We start from the raw sequence: 15,042 nt of genomic DNA on the forward strand, positions 1-15,042 counted from the left end.
CAACATACTATTAGCTGAATATCAGTAATTGCTTGTCACTCCATATATGCCATTGTGTTGGCTCCATTGGATGTCATACAAAACACCTATTTGCTCCTGACATAAAGTGAGTCACTGAGAACCTGATCATTAAAAAATAATAATAATAAGCTAGCCGGGTGTGGTGGTGCACGCCTTTTATCCCAGCACTTAGGAGGCAGAGTTCGGAGGACTGCTGTGAGTTCAAGGCCACCCTGAGACTCCATAGTGAATTCTAGGTCAGCCTGGGCTACAGTGAGACCCTACCTCGAAAAACAAATAATAATCATCATAATAATAAGCAAACATATTTATACTGATGATGCTTTTTGTAGTCGAAAGAAACGATCTCACTCTGATCACATCTTCCTTCAGAAATTTAGCCTTCCTATACTCTAATTAGATTATGAAGATCATTGGAGCTATAAGCAACCACAGACACTAGTAAATGATAAAAGAGCTGAGAAAAAATTTGGGAAGTTGTCCAACACACACAAGGCTACATTTCACAAAACAATATCCTGTAGATTACAGACAAAGAAGCAGAAAAAAAGAAAAATAAAGTTCAAAACTTCCTTTTTTCTGTAATCTGAGTATTTATTACCTGAGAATGGTCGCTCCAAACCAAGTTTTGGTAGGAAGAAGCAGATTTGAGGGGGGAGAGCACTTCCCGTGAGCCCAGGGGCTCCAAGGCCTGCACCACCTTGTTCATGGGCCCACTGTACGTCCTCACTCTCTCATACACTAAGTTTTTTTCTGGGGCTTGCTGGGCTTGGCTTGACTGGTGGTAGCAGTGGTAATGCTGGGGCTGGCACTGCAGCACCTCTATGGGCTGCTGAGTCCCACAGCTGCTGCTGTTCGTCTCGTTCCAATAACTTGAGCTCATCATCTTCTCAGTGGTCAGAAAGTTTTTCCCCAGATTCTCTTCCTAAGGAATAAAGAGTGAAAAACAATGAAACCGTGCTTGTAGGCAGACAGGCACAAGAGAAGACCTTTATCAACCACCTATATCCCTAGGCTTGTTGCTGAAAAGAGACGAGTTACCTGAGCAGCAGCACGAGCAGGTCTGGCAGCTGCAGAGGAGGCAACAAAGTATTTGAGCTTGAATAAAAAGTGGAGCCACCCTGTGAGATTGCTCCAGGAAATGGCACTGGCACGCCCCTGAGGGGTGGATTCACCTGGTAGGTTTGCGTGCCAGGAAAGGCCCTGCCTTGCCACTCAGATAGCTTCAAATCTTCCCAGTCGGTAAAAGACTCTGGAAAAATAGGCAGAAATTCAGGGCAGGAGCTCATATAGGGTTGAAAATTTGAAAAGACATATGAATGCCAAAACTTGCTACAGGGGAAAAAAAAATACAAAGGTCACATGAAAGTGCCTTTCCCATGTCCATAAGCTTATCAAAGGTGGTTAAAAGCCTAAATGCTGTCATTTCAGAATCTCATACCAAAGGGGCATGAGACTAGGGACAAGCTAATTTTCAGGGATGAATTAACATTCTTTGCAAACCATAGGTGATAATTGCAGATAAAGGAGATTGCCATTGGGTCTCCAGAAAGAAATTCTCTCTAATTTGTGAACCTGTTTATCTTGTTCCAGTTTTAGTATATGGTTTTAACATACAACCTTAGAGATTTGTCTAAATGATTGAATTTCTATTTGAGAAACTGATGTACAGATAAAGAGTACTTGAAAACTTCCCACAGTTAAACAAGGAAAATCTTACCATTCCACAAATACTTTGCATTGTGCCATTTACATTTAATGTTTTGCATTTCTACAAAAGAATTTGCCCTGACTTTATTTGTAAACTAGAAAACCCTGAGCTTCATTGCTTGTTGTTCATTACATGGTTAAGGGAGCTGTATGTCTTATGAGGAACCTTATATAACAAAATTGGATTTAAATGTGCTCAGCACTTATTTATTGCTACTTGGAAATCCAAACCCAAACATAATGTTTGTTTAATTACCAGATTTTGCTTTGTAAATTACTTCAGCACTATGGAAGTCCAAAATACTGACTGAAGGTACCTTCAGAAAATGATATCTTCCTGATAAATATATGTACCATAGGATTTCTGGTTTGGAGAAAGTAGTAGTCTTTCAGCTAGCTGGCTTCTTTTTGGTGATAATTTATCAGTTTCCTTGCACCAGTGATCAAGAAACTTTACTAGTGGCTGAGATGTCTCAGAAGATAAGGTCCTTGTTTACAAAGCATGTCAGCCTGGGTTCACTTCCCCAGTACCCATGTAAAGCCAGATGTCCAATGTGGTACATGTGTCTCAAGTTCTTTGTAGTGGCAAGAGACCCTGAATTGCCCATACTACTTCCTCCCTCCCTCCCTCCCTCCCTCTCTTTAATAAATAAGTAAATAAATAAATAAGTTTTTACGTGAATTATGTCACTTCCACAATTTAAGGATTTATATGTGAGAAACTGATGTACAGATATAGAGTACTTGAAAACTTCTCACAGTTAAACAACTATAGAAGGTGGATCTGGTGCATGCTTCCAATTCTAGTACACGGGAGGCTGAGGAGAGGAGAGTTGCAGTGATTTTGAGGCTACCCTCTGCTACATAAAAAGTACTACTGTAGCCTAGACTATGGAGTGAAACCCTGTCTAGAAAGCCAATATAATGAAAATTTCATTAGAAACACATGACCTGCAAAACAACTTGATCAATAACTCACTAATATCATTAGCAGGACCATTTTGCCAAAACATGTGAACAAGGAATAATTGTTATATAAATGTTAAATGTTAAATTTAATCAACTCTGATTAAAATTTGAATTTAATCTGTAGCTGTGGCTGCATAGTAAAAGGGAAAGACTAGAAAGTCTGTATTTGAAACACACATGTGCACACACACATGCGGTGCACGCACACACATACACACACACAGTGCTGTTAGTAGCTACTGCCAGTCAATAGACAACCAAGTAAGAAATTGAAATGAAGAATCCATAATGTGATGATTGTTGACTCACATTTCCTGGATATATGGTATTCAGAGGTTGCCAACTTTCATGTGTTTATGCTACAGTTAAAATATGTAATTGATATCTTCACCAAATACTTAAGCATCTCTCATGCCTTTCCCCCATCCCTGGGTGGAGGAGGTAAAATGTGAGCTCAAGGATAGAAATGAGCTTAAGCACTAAATTGCAAGCAGATCACATACAACTAAAAAGCTGAGACTAGCCACCATTGTCCACTTCAGGGAGTCATCAGCCACTTTCAAGTTCTGTTTCTTCTCTGAGGTCTCACTTGTGCATCTCCAATAATTTTATTTTTTCTTTATTATGATTATGTTAATACTAATAAATGTAAATGTTCATGTTTACATAGAATATTATTTTCACTGCCTTAAAAATTCAAATAAGTAAATACACAAAGAACAAATAAAACTTAACTCCAATATTAATGATAAAGTGGATGAAGTAATGATCAGGAATGTCTGTTACATACATTACTGACAATAAAACAGTGACTCACATTTAGACCAAGTTGTCAGGAAGGCCTTTTAAGAAATGCTGATTTGTCTTGCTAAGGATAAACAAATTCAGTGTCTCCTAGACTCACACCACAGAAAATTCCTTTGTCCACAATATGTATGTGTGTGTGTGGTTGAGAGGTTTTCCCACACACCAAGCAAGCAGTTGTTTTTTCAGTGGGGAACAGCTGGACATCCTCTAATTTAATTTCATTTTGACACTATCTACATGTACATAACTCAATAATGTTCCCCTAAGAAAGGCTAAAAATCCTAATTCTCTATATTTCAATGCTTCCAATAACCAACCCCCATCCTGAAGCTTCATAGGAGCTATGAGCCAATGATCAATTAGCAAGCAGAAGACATATCATTTTGACATCACATGTGAGGAAAAGGAGATGAAGACAAAATGTGTGTATGTGTATATATATCACATCTGCAACATGAAATTTTTGTTGGGATCAAATGTGAAAATGCTGATTAACTGCAATACACTATCAAGGGCAAGATTTTAAAATATATTGTTCACAGATTTCAGTGTAATTTTTGAGAAGTAGTAGGTTTGAAAAACAAATTGAATGTCCTAGGATCCTATGGGCCTGATTTTTAGAAAACCCCTCTGCAACAATTAAGATGAAATAATGTGGTAAATATTTTATTAGAAGTCATGAACAGAACACTTAGACTATTACACAAAAAGCAATTAAATATAAATTATCACCAAATACAGTTGAAAAGCATCATGAGTTTTTATATGTATGATTAATACTTTACTCCACCTTCTGTTTAATAGGATGACACTCAGATCGATCTGTAGTCTGGGCTTGAAGCTTGTGGCTGAAGCTACATGGACAAAAGATGAAGTTTCCTTCTGCCTTCTCCATAGTCAAGGGAAAACAATTTATGCTGGGAAAGATCATCAGGCATATGTCTGAAGGAGGTAGAGCCCAAAGTAGGTGACATGATTATATGAAAGCACCTGTGTTTTATTAACTGAACCTGATTCCAGCTAAACCCCATTCCAGTCTTCTGACAACACTTAAAGTTGATCTTGTTTAACTACTGTTGGGAAATTTTTGACTGGGCAAAGTTTCAGGATATCAGATATGAAAAAGTCGCTTGTTTCAATTTGAACAAAAATGAGTAGAAGAGTTTTTGAACTAAATGGTTTAATCAGAAATGAATTCAAGTCAAATTTCTATGTTAAAATGTAATTAATATAATAATAATAATACATATGCCGAAAGGAAATAAAGGTAATCCCTTGAAAGATCTTTACTATCATTCCATCACAGTCTCTATTTCTGTTTTAAATATATTTTTTCTCCAGAACTATTTCTAGTGTTCCAAATATCATGATAGAGCAAACTTAGACCTGGATTCTGGATAAAGTATGTAAATCCTGGGTGTGTTTGAATGCAGTGGATCAGGCAATAATATTTTATGATCCTGAAAGAGTCTTAGGGATGACTGAGCTCTCCTATTTAAAAAAATATATTTTAGAGCAGCATTTCTCTAAATGTGTTGTAACACTATGTTGTGTGCTATACCTATAAATGTGCCTTTGATAGAGTGGGCAAACCAACTCCCACTGAGGTGTCCTGGATGTAAAGGCCTTGCCCAATGAGCTGCAAAACCTTAAATAACAGCTGGTTTCACTCCCAGGCCCTGCTTTGCCTTTGGGTCCAAAGGTTAACCAAAATTTTAGTCCCTACAGCTACACTCTATCCCTATAAGTGTGGCCTTAATTTGAAGGAGAAATATACTTATTATATGCATTAAGAGCCACATGTTTTACAAGGTAACCCCATGGTAATCATAACATCGTTTACAGCAGTGAATGAAAAAAAAGTGCTTTTGACCAAATGAGTATAAGAAATAGTTGGCTAAATGTAATTTGAAAGTAGCTTTACTGTCATAGCTCTTAGAGCCTTTTATGAGCTAGTATAGATTGAGATCTTCCAAATACATAAATGGTATGTAGTGTTTATCAAATTTTGTTGACAATAAAATATATTTTATGCAGAATATATCTATACTATAATTATGGAATAGTGTGTGTGTGGTGATTTTTTAAATACAATGTTTTGTTCTAAATGCTTTCAACTAGATTCATGTTGCAAATGAAAATTTGCATATTTGTAATTCTACACATATCTTGAAAATATGCCAAAAATGATTAGCATATTTCTATGTCAGTGGCATTCAAAGTAATGTCTCTGAACCAGAAGCATCAACCTAACCTGAGAAACACTTAGAAATGTACAGTTTTAGGCCTCATCCCAATGCTACTGAATCAGAAACTCTGGTGGTGGGGTCTAAAATTTGTCTTAACAAGCCTTCTAATTAATTGTGATGTCCAATAAGATTATCAAAAATCTCCAAAAATAAGCCACTATATCTAGTGCAGGCATGCACAAAAGAAGAAAATAGTAATGGAAGACAGGGAAAATGTTTTGAGTGAGTGATGTATTAGAAGCCTGCAAGAAAATAGAGTGGAGCTCTATCCCTGAGTAAAAGTCAAACAGCTCTACATACATGGAAATAACAGGGTAACAGTAAACCATAAATATAGTACATTAATTATGCCAGGTAAACTTATTCTGATAGTGAAAATAAAATAATATAAAATAGAAGGTGATAATACTGAAGTATGCCAGAAGGCAGTATAGTACATTGTTAAAGAGAAGATTATCAGTCAGAAGACCTGGATTTATATTCTCACTCTACTACAAAATAACTGTTCTGTGGGCTGACACAAAACAAAACTTAGATTGTTCAGTCATTCACTGTAATTAATAGGTGGGAATATTTTTAATGCCTTTTACAAGTTCATCAATATTGTGAAACTAATAACAAACATAGCTAACAGAAGAAAACTATAGAAATAATAAGTTTATGATTAAAAATTTATGATTAAAAATTTTCAACAAAATATTGGCAAATAGATTCTTTCAACAAAAGAAAAGAATAATGTATTATTACTGAGTGAATTTTTTCTTCTATGGAATGGAACACTGCTTCAACTTTCAAAAATCAACCAATAAAATTCATTGATTAACCATCTGAAAATGAAAAAATATATAGTCCTCAACTTAAATGTGTTTGAAAAAATCCCTACATTCATGTCTAATAAAAAAAATAAATAGTAAATAAGCCAGGAGTCGTGGTGCATGCCTTTAATCCCAGCACTCAGGAGGTAGAGGTAGGAGGAGTGCCGTGAGTTTGAGACTCCATAGTGAATTCCAGGTCAGCCTGGGCTACAGTGAGACCCTACCTCGAAAAAGCAAACAAACAAAAGAAAATCAGTAAATTAGGAAAAGAGGAGTGAGTCTTCATTCTGATAAATGATGCCTCCCAAAATTTACAATGGATATCACATTTGATAATGGAATGATTGATTTCCTCCACAATCAGGAATGAGCAAGATGTTTGCTCTAATCTCTACTATTCAATATCATTTGTGAAGCCCTGGGCAGTGATAAAAGGAAAGAAAATTGAAATGGTAGGCTGTCAACTACCCATATTCACACCTTAAATGACTGTCTAGGTAGAAAATCCCAAGAAGTCTCTGTAAACCTTCTGTGAAATAGTAAGTGAATTTGAAGAATTGCAGGATACAATGTAAATTTTAAATGTTAATAGTGATTCTATATACCAATGTAGTATAATGAGATCTACATTTTACATTTTGACCATGGTTATTGGCTCCCTAAGGTGGGTCCTAGTAATTTTAATCTTTCCTCCATTTTATTTTCCTTGGAGCTAACCATAAATAAATTATTTGAACTATCCTGGAGGGAAGAATGCTACACAGAAAGACCAAGAAGAATATAAATAGACAGGCTTTGTTAAGTTTCCTCATCCACTCCCTTATGCAATGTTGTCTCCATAAAACTCCAAGTGCTGGGTTTGGAGCACTATTGTCTGCCCCAACAGCCATCTGAAGCCAGTAGGTCCGATTATTAAAAACTACAAAGTTGTATAAGTGCTCTCCTCCCATTCGAAAACCAGGTTCGTTCTCTCTCCACGAGACAGGGCTGTCTGCAAAGTCTTGAACTGACAAGGGGACCCATGGAGCCAACTTCGGTTCATGAAAGTAGTGATTGAAAGAGAAAGATAATTCTCAGCTGCTCCAGGAGCATCTGAATCTCCTCCGGAAGTATGAGCCCAGTGATGGAACACAGACAAGCTCTGGCTGCCACTGTGCTTGGCTGGGGGCAGCAGTATGTTGATATGAAGTCACTAGGTTCATTATTTAGGTCAGCTCCGCAGAAGACAGCGCCAAGCCAGTCAAGGAGTTCCGGGGCACCTCAGCCTTCCTCCGGCTCGCCCTTGAGCTCTCCGCTCTGCAGCACCAGGCACGGCAGCTCGGTCATGGTGCTCAGTGTCACTTTTGGCTGATGCTCCCGAATGTGGTATTTGGAGAAGTATGACATCATTGTTGATTCTCCTGCTGATTCTGTATGATGCCAGACCAAAAGAAAATCAAATTTCATAGGTTCCTTTTCTTTGAGGCACCAAGATATTCTTTCAGACTTCTTAGAACCCAGGTTAAGGGATAAATCCATCAAATCAATGGAAACAGCAAACGTCTTAATTTTTCTGCCAGAATACCGAGAAGGATGACCTTGAAGCCCAGTTTCCTCATAAGTGTCTTTATCCAGTGATAAAATTGACTTCCCATTTGGCAGCAGGGCGACAGTATTATCTTCATCAATGCCTGTGTTGTATGATAGTGTGTAGCATGGACCCGGTAGTTATAGTAGTGCGTCTCCACGAGCTGCCGGTGGCGCGACTTGGAGTGGTCCAAGTTGGATTTCTCGCAGACCAATAAGTGCCGTGGCTTCTCCTGCAGCCTGCACAGCGTGCTCATGTTCTCTTGCTACTTCGGCCATGCCAGCCACGCGATTTCACATTTAATTTCTTAACCTACAGAAATAAAATCGTGTATACACTCAAGCCTGCACACAAATACTGTAGCTGTATTTCTCATTAGTAAAAACTGCAAACAGCTCAAATATCCTTCCACTTTGGTCTATTCATTAAATACAATTCTATACAATCCTATTCAACAGAAAAAAAAGTGGATAAAATATTTGTAGACTAACCCTATGAATTAACCTGAAATACATGTTGTTAAGTAAAATAAGCCAGATGCAAAAAAAAACAACAAAAAAAAACTTTAATATATGATTTCATTTATATGACAATCTGGAAAAGACAAAATGATATAAAAATAGATTAGTGGTTGTGTCAGCATAGAAGGAAGCTACACTTCAGTATCAAGTGTGATAGAGAATATGAAAGTCTGCATTGGCTGGAAACTATGTTTTCAGCTTATGTGTAAACTACACAGTAAAAAGGGTGAGTTTTACTGAATATAAACTATATTTTGATACATATGGAAATCATTAAAATCCCTCTGAAGGAATATGTTAAGTATAAACCAAGTTGTGATATAATGCAGGTTTAACCCTTTTATGTTTTGCTTTATGTAAGGAGGTGATGAGTTTCAAACCCAGGACTTTGAATAGGTTAAGCATGCACTCTACCTATGTTATCCTATATGCTCATCTGTTGTAGTTACCTTTCCATTACTGGGACAAAGTACCTGGCCAAAAGCCAATTGAAGGGAAATATTTATTTTAGTTTAGACTCTTAAGGATAAGCTCCATGATATTAGGGAATACATGGTAGAGCAAAGGCTGGATATAACCTCCTTGCCAATATCAGATGAACAACAGCAAGAGAATGAGTCAAACTCTAACAAAGGGGAGCTGGCTATAACATCCCTAAGCCTACCCCCAAAACACACCTCCTCCAAGCAAAGCTCCACCTACAAAATTTCCATCAGCTGGGAACTAAGCCTTCAGAATATAGGAGTTTATGGGGGATGCCTAATTGAAACCAACACAGCATCCAAACACTGACGTTTATTATATGACCTTATCTTTTTGGAGAGAGAGAGAGAGAGAGAGAGAGAGAAAGAGAGAGAGAGAGGGGGAATGAAATATTAAATACTTGTGTGTGCCCATGCATGCACACATTTCCTTGAAACAGACTCTCTCACTGAACCTGGAACTTCCAATTTTTGTCAGCCTACCTGAATCAGAAAATCCCAGTGGATTCTCCTGTCTCTGCCCCACACCCAGGACTGGTATGAGAGGTCACACCTAGGTTTTTGCATGTATGCTGTGGATCAAACTCAGGCCCTCTAAGACTCTCATGAATTTATGGCAAGTTCTCTTACCTGCTGAGCCATTTTTGCAGCACCTATTACCATTGTTAAAAAGTATGTTTTTATTTTTATTTATTTGACAGAGAAAGAGGGGGAGAGGCAGAGAATGGGTGTGCCAGGGCCTCCAGCTACTGCAAACGAACTCCAGATGTGTGTGCCCCAGTGTGCATCTGACTAACATGGATCCTGGGGAATCAAACCTTGGTCCTTTGGTTTCGCAGGAAAGGCCTTTGCTAAGCCATCCCTCCAGTCCCCAATTTTTTGTTGATAGATTATTTTTATGTGTGTTCTTGTTTTTTCTTTTGTAGATGTGTTCTTAATCTCCAGGATATATAAGGAAGTTTGTCTTTTGACCATTTAGTGCTGGTCTAACTGAACTGTAGTCACAGAACATGATCTAAATGATTTCAAATTTAAAAAAAAAAATTGTTGATATTTTCTTTATAACTTAATATAAAGCTAGTATTTATAATTTTATGTCCCCTTTAAGAGATTTCATGTGTTGCTTTTTTTCAGGTACAGACACATGCACATGAACTCATAGCAGCCATGCACAAGAATGTGCCTATCAGTATTTCATCACTGAGGAGGAAAGGGTCCATGAAACTCCATAGGTTGGTGTGAGAAGGGAAGTCAGGTTTATCAGTGGTGTAGCCACTGGTAAATTGTTAACTTCATAGTAACTATCCTTCCACCTATATCATGCAAGCAGCCCTAATATGACTCAACATGTAAAACAAAAAATCATGAAAGTAAGATAAGTATTAATGGGAAAGAGGAACCATGTTAAAAGGAACAGAATAAGAGGTTTGAGAAGGAGATAACAACACATTATATACATGTATGAAGACCCTCAGCAGAATTGAGACTGGGAAATGGGTGTCTAATCATATAAACCCTTTTCATTAAAAATATCAATAAATATTTTTAAAGGAAATTAATCATTCTGGGGGCAGCTTCTCCTCCCTTTGATCTTCTCTTTTCAAGGACTCTGAAATCCAATGTCACTAATTTTTGGTTTTAGTTTTGCTTTACTCTTTATTACTATTGCCAGTTGTCCAGCTTTATCAAGGCAGAACCAACAAATAAAAGTAAAGTGACTTGAAATGTAGAAAAAGGTAAAAATGGAAAAAAAATATTTTTTTAAAATTTCGCCCTATAATTTTGTATTTGGTCATTTCACTTCATGCTTAATCAATTCCTGTTGCAATATTAAGTGCATATAAATTGAATATTATCTATACTACTTATGAAATTAAGGTTTTATTATCATATAGTGACCCCTAGATATCCAGTAATGCTTTCTATAATAAGATCTGTTATGTGTTATACTGATATATATATACAGGTTTTCACTTTTCTTTCCTTGTCCTTGCTTGCCACTGTCAATTGAATCTAACAACTCATTCATAGTAAGGACACTCTCTAGCACTAAAGTATATCAGTAGCCATTAGCTTTATTGCTATCAGAATGTTGGATCATTTTTTAAATATGTTTTTACTTATTTGAGATATAACTGTGGGCTAACTCCACAATGCACAACCCATATACCTCAACAAGGAGGGGCCACTGGGGAGGGGGTAGGTCATGGAGGAGCCTAATAATGGTACCAAACTGCCTGTACTTGCAGAATAGAAAACTAATTTAAAAAAAGAAAAAAGAAACAGAAACAGTGGATATGTGTGCACCAGAATCTCCTGTTGCTTTAAACTCCAGAAGTATGCACCATTTTGTGTAACTGGGTTTAAGTGGGTACTGTGGAATTAAACCTGGGCCATCAAACATTGCAAACAAGTGCTTTAACTGTTGAGTCATCTCCTCCAGCCCCATTTTTTCAAACTTTTAGGATTTTTTTTGCCTTTGCATCCTCATATTTAAAATAAGATGACCAAATTAAAGCAAAATATTGCAATAATTGTATCAAATGCAAATGTATTAAAATTTGAGTTAATAAAGTAGATTGGATTGTTCTCTTCTCTCTCTGTCACTTTCAAATATGTAAATAAAAAATAAAATAAAATATTGTTCTTGCAAGTGGTTTATTATTGGATTGTTTAAGAACAATCTGTGTCTATCTCCTTCACCCTTGTGCTGGTACCAAGGTCTCCAAGAAAACAGCACTTATGCTTGTTTCCCCAATTATTCTTAGTTTCAGCTGGGGCCCATTTTAAGTATGATGGGGTGGTTCTCTCCTTAGGATCTGTGTCTATCTGAAAAAGAGAAGCAGATTCTCCAACTGAGGGTAAAGTTAGCACCAGATAAATGGGATAACCGTTATTTTTTATAGAGAATTTAATAGGTGTAGGCCCTCTTTTAGCCCATGATTGGCGGAAGCATGATAATGGAGAGCAGGCTCATTTTTGGATATGGTTCTGACTTGTTTCCCAATTCCCGCTATGGGTTCTGTTCCACTGAGCAGATTAGTTAGCTAAATCAAGAGCAGTTGGTTTCCCACAATGGCTTTGTGCCACTATTGCACTTGTGTGAGCATCACAACAGGTTGTTTGCTGCTAAGTAAGTTAGATCATGAGTTGCTTGGACAAATATTCGTCGTTTTCCCCAGTTGCTCATGTAGCACCTTCTGTCACTGGATTCGCTAACTGTATGAGGACTGACTCTCTTCCAGCTTCCAGCCATGTCACTCCATGTTTTGTGCCAACAGCATATGGTGTCTTCAGCAGCAGGGTTTTACCACTAACCTTTGGTGGATCATCAAGTACTCTGATGGAAATCTGTCTTCTATTGGTAAACCTTGTAGGTTGCTCTGATCAACAGCTCGTTGTGGATGATAGCCACCTGCTGGTCCTGGGAATTACAGGTCAGTGCCCAAGAAGAAAGGGAAGAAAAAGATAAGTAATACAAAAGAGGTAGAGAGATGAGAGAGAAGAGGGAGAGGGAGAGGGAGAGAGAGAGAGAGAGAGAGAGAGAGAGAGGGAGATTGAAACAGGAGAAAATTAAGGTAAGTCTTCATCATATCCTCTCTGGGGCCTTGTGGTTCAGGTGTTCCCTCTAAGGGCCTGGTGAAGGTTCAACCATTTGGTCTGTCTTTTAGGATGTAGAATTTTATGGTACCATTGCCATTTGGGTCCAGTTTTGTGTCCGCACCCCCACCATTATCCTACTCTCCCTCCCCACCCATCCTATTGTCAGGTCCTTGAGATGCTTGCTAGGTATGTCGGCATCTTTGGTAGATTCAGGTTAGGAGCTATAGAGGAGTGAAATATCGTGGCAATTATCTTTCAGTGATTGGATGAGTTCACTGAGAATGATCTGTTCCAGGTTCAGCCATTTTTCTTCAAATTTCATTGTGTAGTTTTTCCTAACTGCAGTGTAGAATTCCATCATGTAGATATAACACATCTTAGTTATTCATTCGTCTAATGGTGGACATCTAGGTTGATTCCAGCTGTCAGCTATTACAAAGTGAGCAGCTATAAATATGGTTGAGCAAATCTCTCTGGACTGAGGTGTGGAGCTTTCAGGGTAACTATATAGTCAGATTTTGTAGGAGTTTCCATATTGCTTTCCAAAGTGGTTGTACCATCTTACATTCCCACCAACAGTGTATGAAGGTTCCTATTTCTCCACATCCTTGCCAGCAATTTATTTTCATTTGATTTTTAGTGTTTGCCATCCTTACTGCTATAAGGTGGAATCTCATAGTTGTTTTAATTTGCATTTCCATGATGATTTGGATTGATGAACATTTTAAGTGTGTGTTTGCCTTTTGTATTTCTTTCCTTGAGAACTTCCTGTCCAGCTCTTTTCCCCATTTTGTGAGTGGGTTGTTTGACTTTTTATTGTTTAGGTTTTTGAGTTCTTTGTAGATTCTAGAGATTAGGTTTCTGTCTGTTGGCTATTCAGCAAATATTTTCTTCCATTCTGTGGATAATCTGTTGGCTTCACTTATCATATATTTGTCTGTGAAGAAACTTTTCAGCTTCATTTGATCCCATTGGTTGAGTGATTGTTTAAAACCCTGTGCTACAGAGGTTTTGTTCTGGAAGACTTATCCCATTCCTATATCATGGAAAGTTCCTCCTATATTTTCTTCCCTTAGTAGCCGAGTTTCTGGTCTTATATTGAGGTCCTTCATCCATTTGGACTTGGGTGTTGTGCATGGCGAGATGTGTGGATCAAATTTCAATTTCCTGCATAGGTTGAAGATGCTGTCTTTTTGCCAGCCTACATCATTAGGGCCTTTGTCAAATATCAAGTAGCTGTAGTTACTTCACCCACAGTTTGGGTCCTCAAGTCGATTCCATTGGTCTATACTCCTGTTTTCATGCCAGTACCATGCTACATTTATTACTATGGTTTTGTAACATAGCTTTATCAATTATGGTGATTCCTCCAGAAGTGTTTCTTTTGCTGAAGATATGCTTGGGTATCTGAGGCCTTCTGCCTTTCCATATGATTTTTTTTTAAATTTATTTATTTATTTGAGAGTGACACATACAGAGAGAAAGACAGATAGAGGGAGAGAGAGAATGGGCACGCCAGGGCTTCCAGCCTCTGCAAACAAACTCCAGACACATGCGCCCCCTTGTGCATCTGGCTAACGTGGGACCTGGGGAACTGAGCCTCGAACCGGGGTCCTTAGGCTTCACAGGCAAGCGCTTAACCACTAAGCCACCTCTCCAGCACTCCATATGATTTTTGAGATCATATTTTTCTGTTTCTGTGCAGAACAATGTTGGGATTTTGATTTGAATTGCATTAAATTTGTACAAGTCCTTTGGTAGGATTGCCATATTCACAATGTTAATTCTGCCTATCCAGGAACATGGGAGGTCTTTCCATTTTCTCATGTCCTCCTCAATTTCTTTATTGAGTGTTTTTATGTTTTCATTATATAGATCTTTCACTTCCTTGGTTAATGTTATTCCATGCTTGAACTAACCCTGTGCTCAGAAATTTGTCAAATCTGAAAAGACTGGATAATTTTTCCTTCTTCATAGACAGTAAGAAATATGTGACTTTCTTTATATCTCCCAAAATCCATATTTAGTTGAATTTATATTTTTCTCAATAATTTTGCTGAGCATTATTATTACTTTAGAAAGAATATACATTGTCCAAAGTTTAGGGCAAATTCCCTCAGTTTTTCCCCATTTGATATCATGTCTCCTGTAGTTTTGTCATCTCTAGACTTTATTATGTTGCAGTATGTTCTAGTTTTCATTTATCCAGGATTTTTATCATAAAGACATACTAAATATTATAAAATGCATGCATCTCTGGTTTGAAAACATCTTGGAGGTGATATATGTTCTTAATTT

The 15,042-nt window shown here is 37.5% G+C and overlaps 1 protein-coding gene and 1 pseudogene across 1 annotated transcript in view; both read right to left on the minus strand.

The window, feature by feature from the left end:
* Pof1b (POF1B actin binding protein) overlaps positions 1–1,073 on the minus strand; it is a 90,734-nt gene extending 89,661 nt beyond the window's left edge. Inside the window, exons 1-2 of the mRNA XM_004669612.2 lie at positions 1,063–1,073; positions 623–946 (exon numbers count right to left, since the gene is read on the minus strand). Coding sequence (XP_004669669.2) covers positions 623–907 — 285 coding nt within the window. The 5' untranslated portion in view covers positions 908–946; positions 1,063–1,073. The remainder of the gene's footprint in view (positions 1–622; positions 947–1,062) is intronic.
* On the minus strand, positions 919–8,394 carry LOC101609718 (annotated as a pseudogene).
* Positions 8,395–15,042: the final 6,648 nt, after the last annotated feature.

This window comes from Jaculus jaculus, chromosome X (genome assembly GCF_020740685.1).
Source record: "Jaculus jaculus isolate mJacJac1 chromosome X, mJacJac1.mat.Y.cur, whole genome shotgun sequence".
Lineage (NCBI taxonomy): Eukaryota > Metazoa > Chordata > Mammalia > Rodentia > Dipodidae > Jaculus > Jaculus jaculus.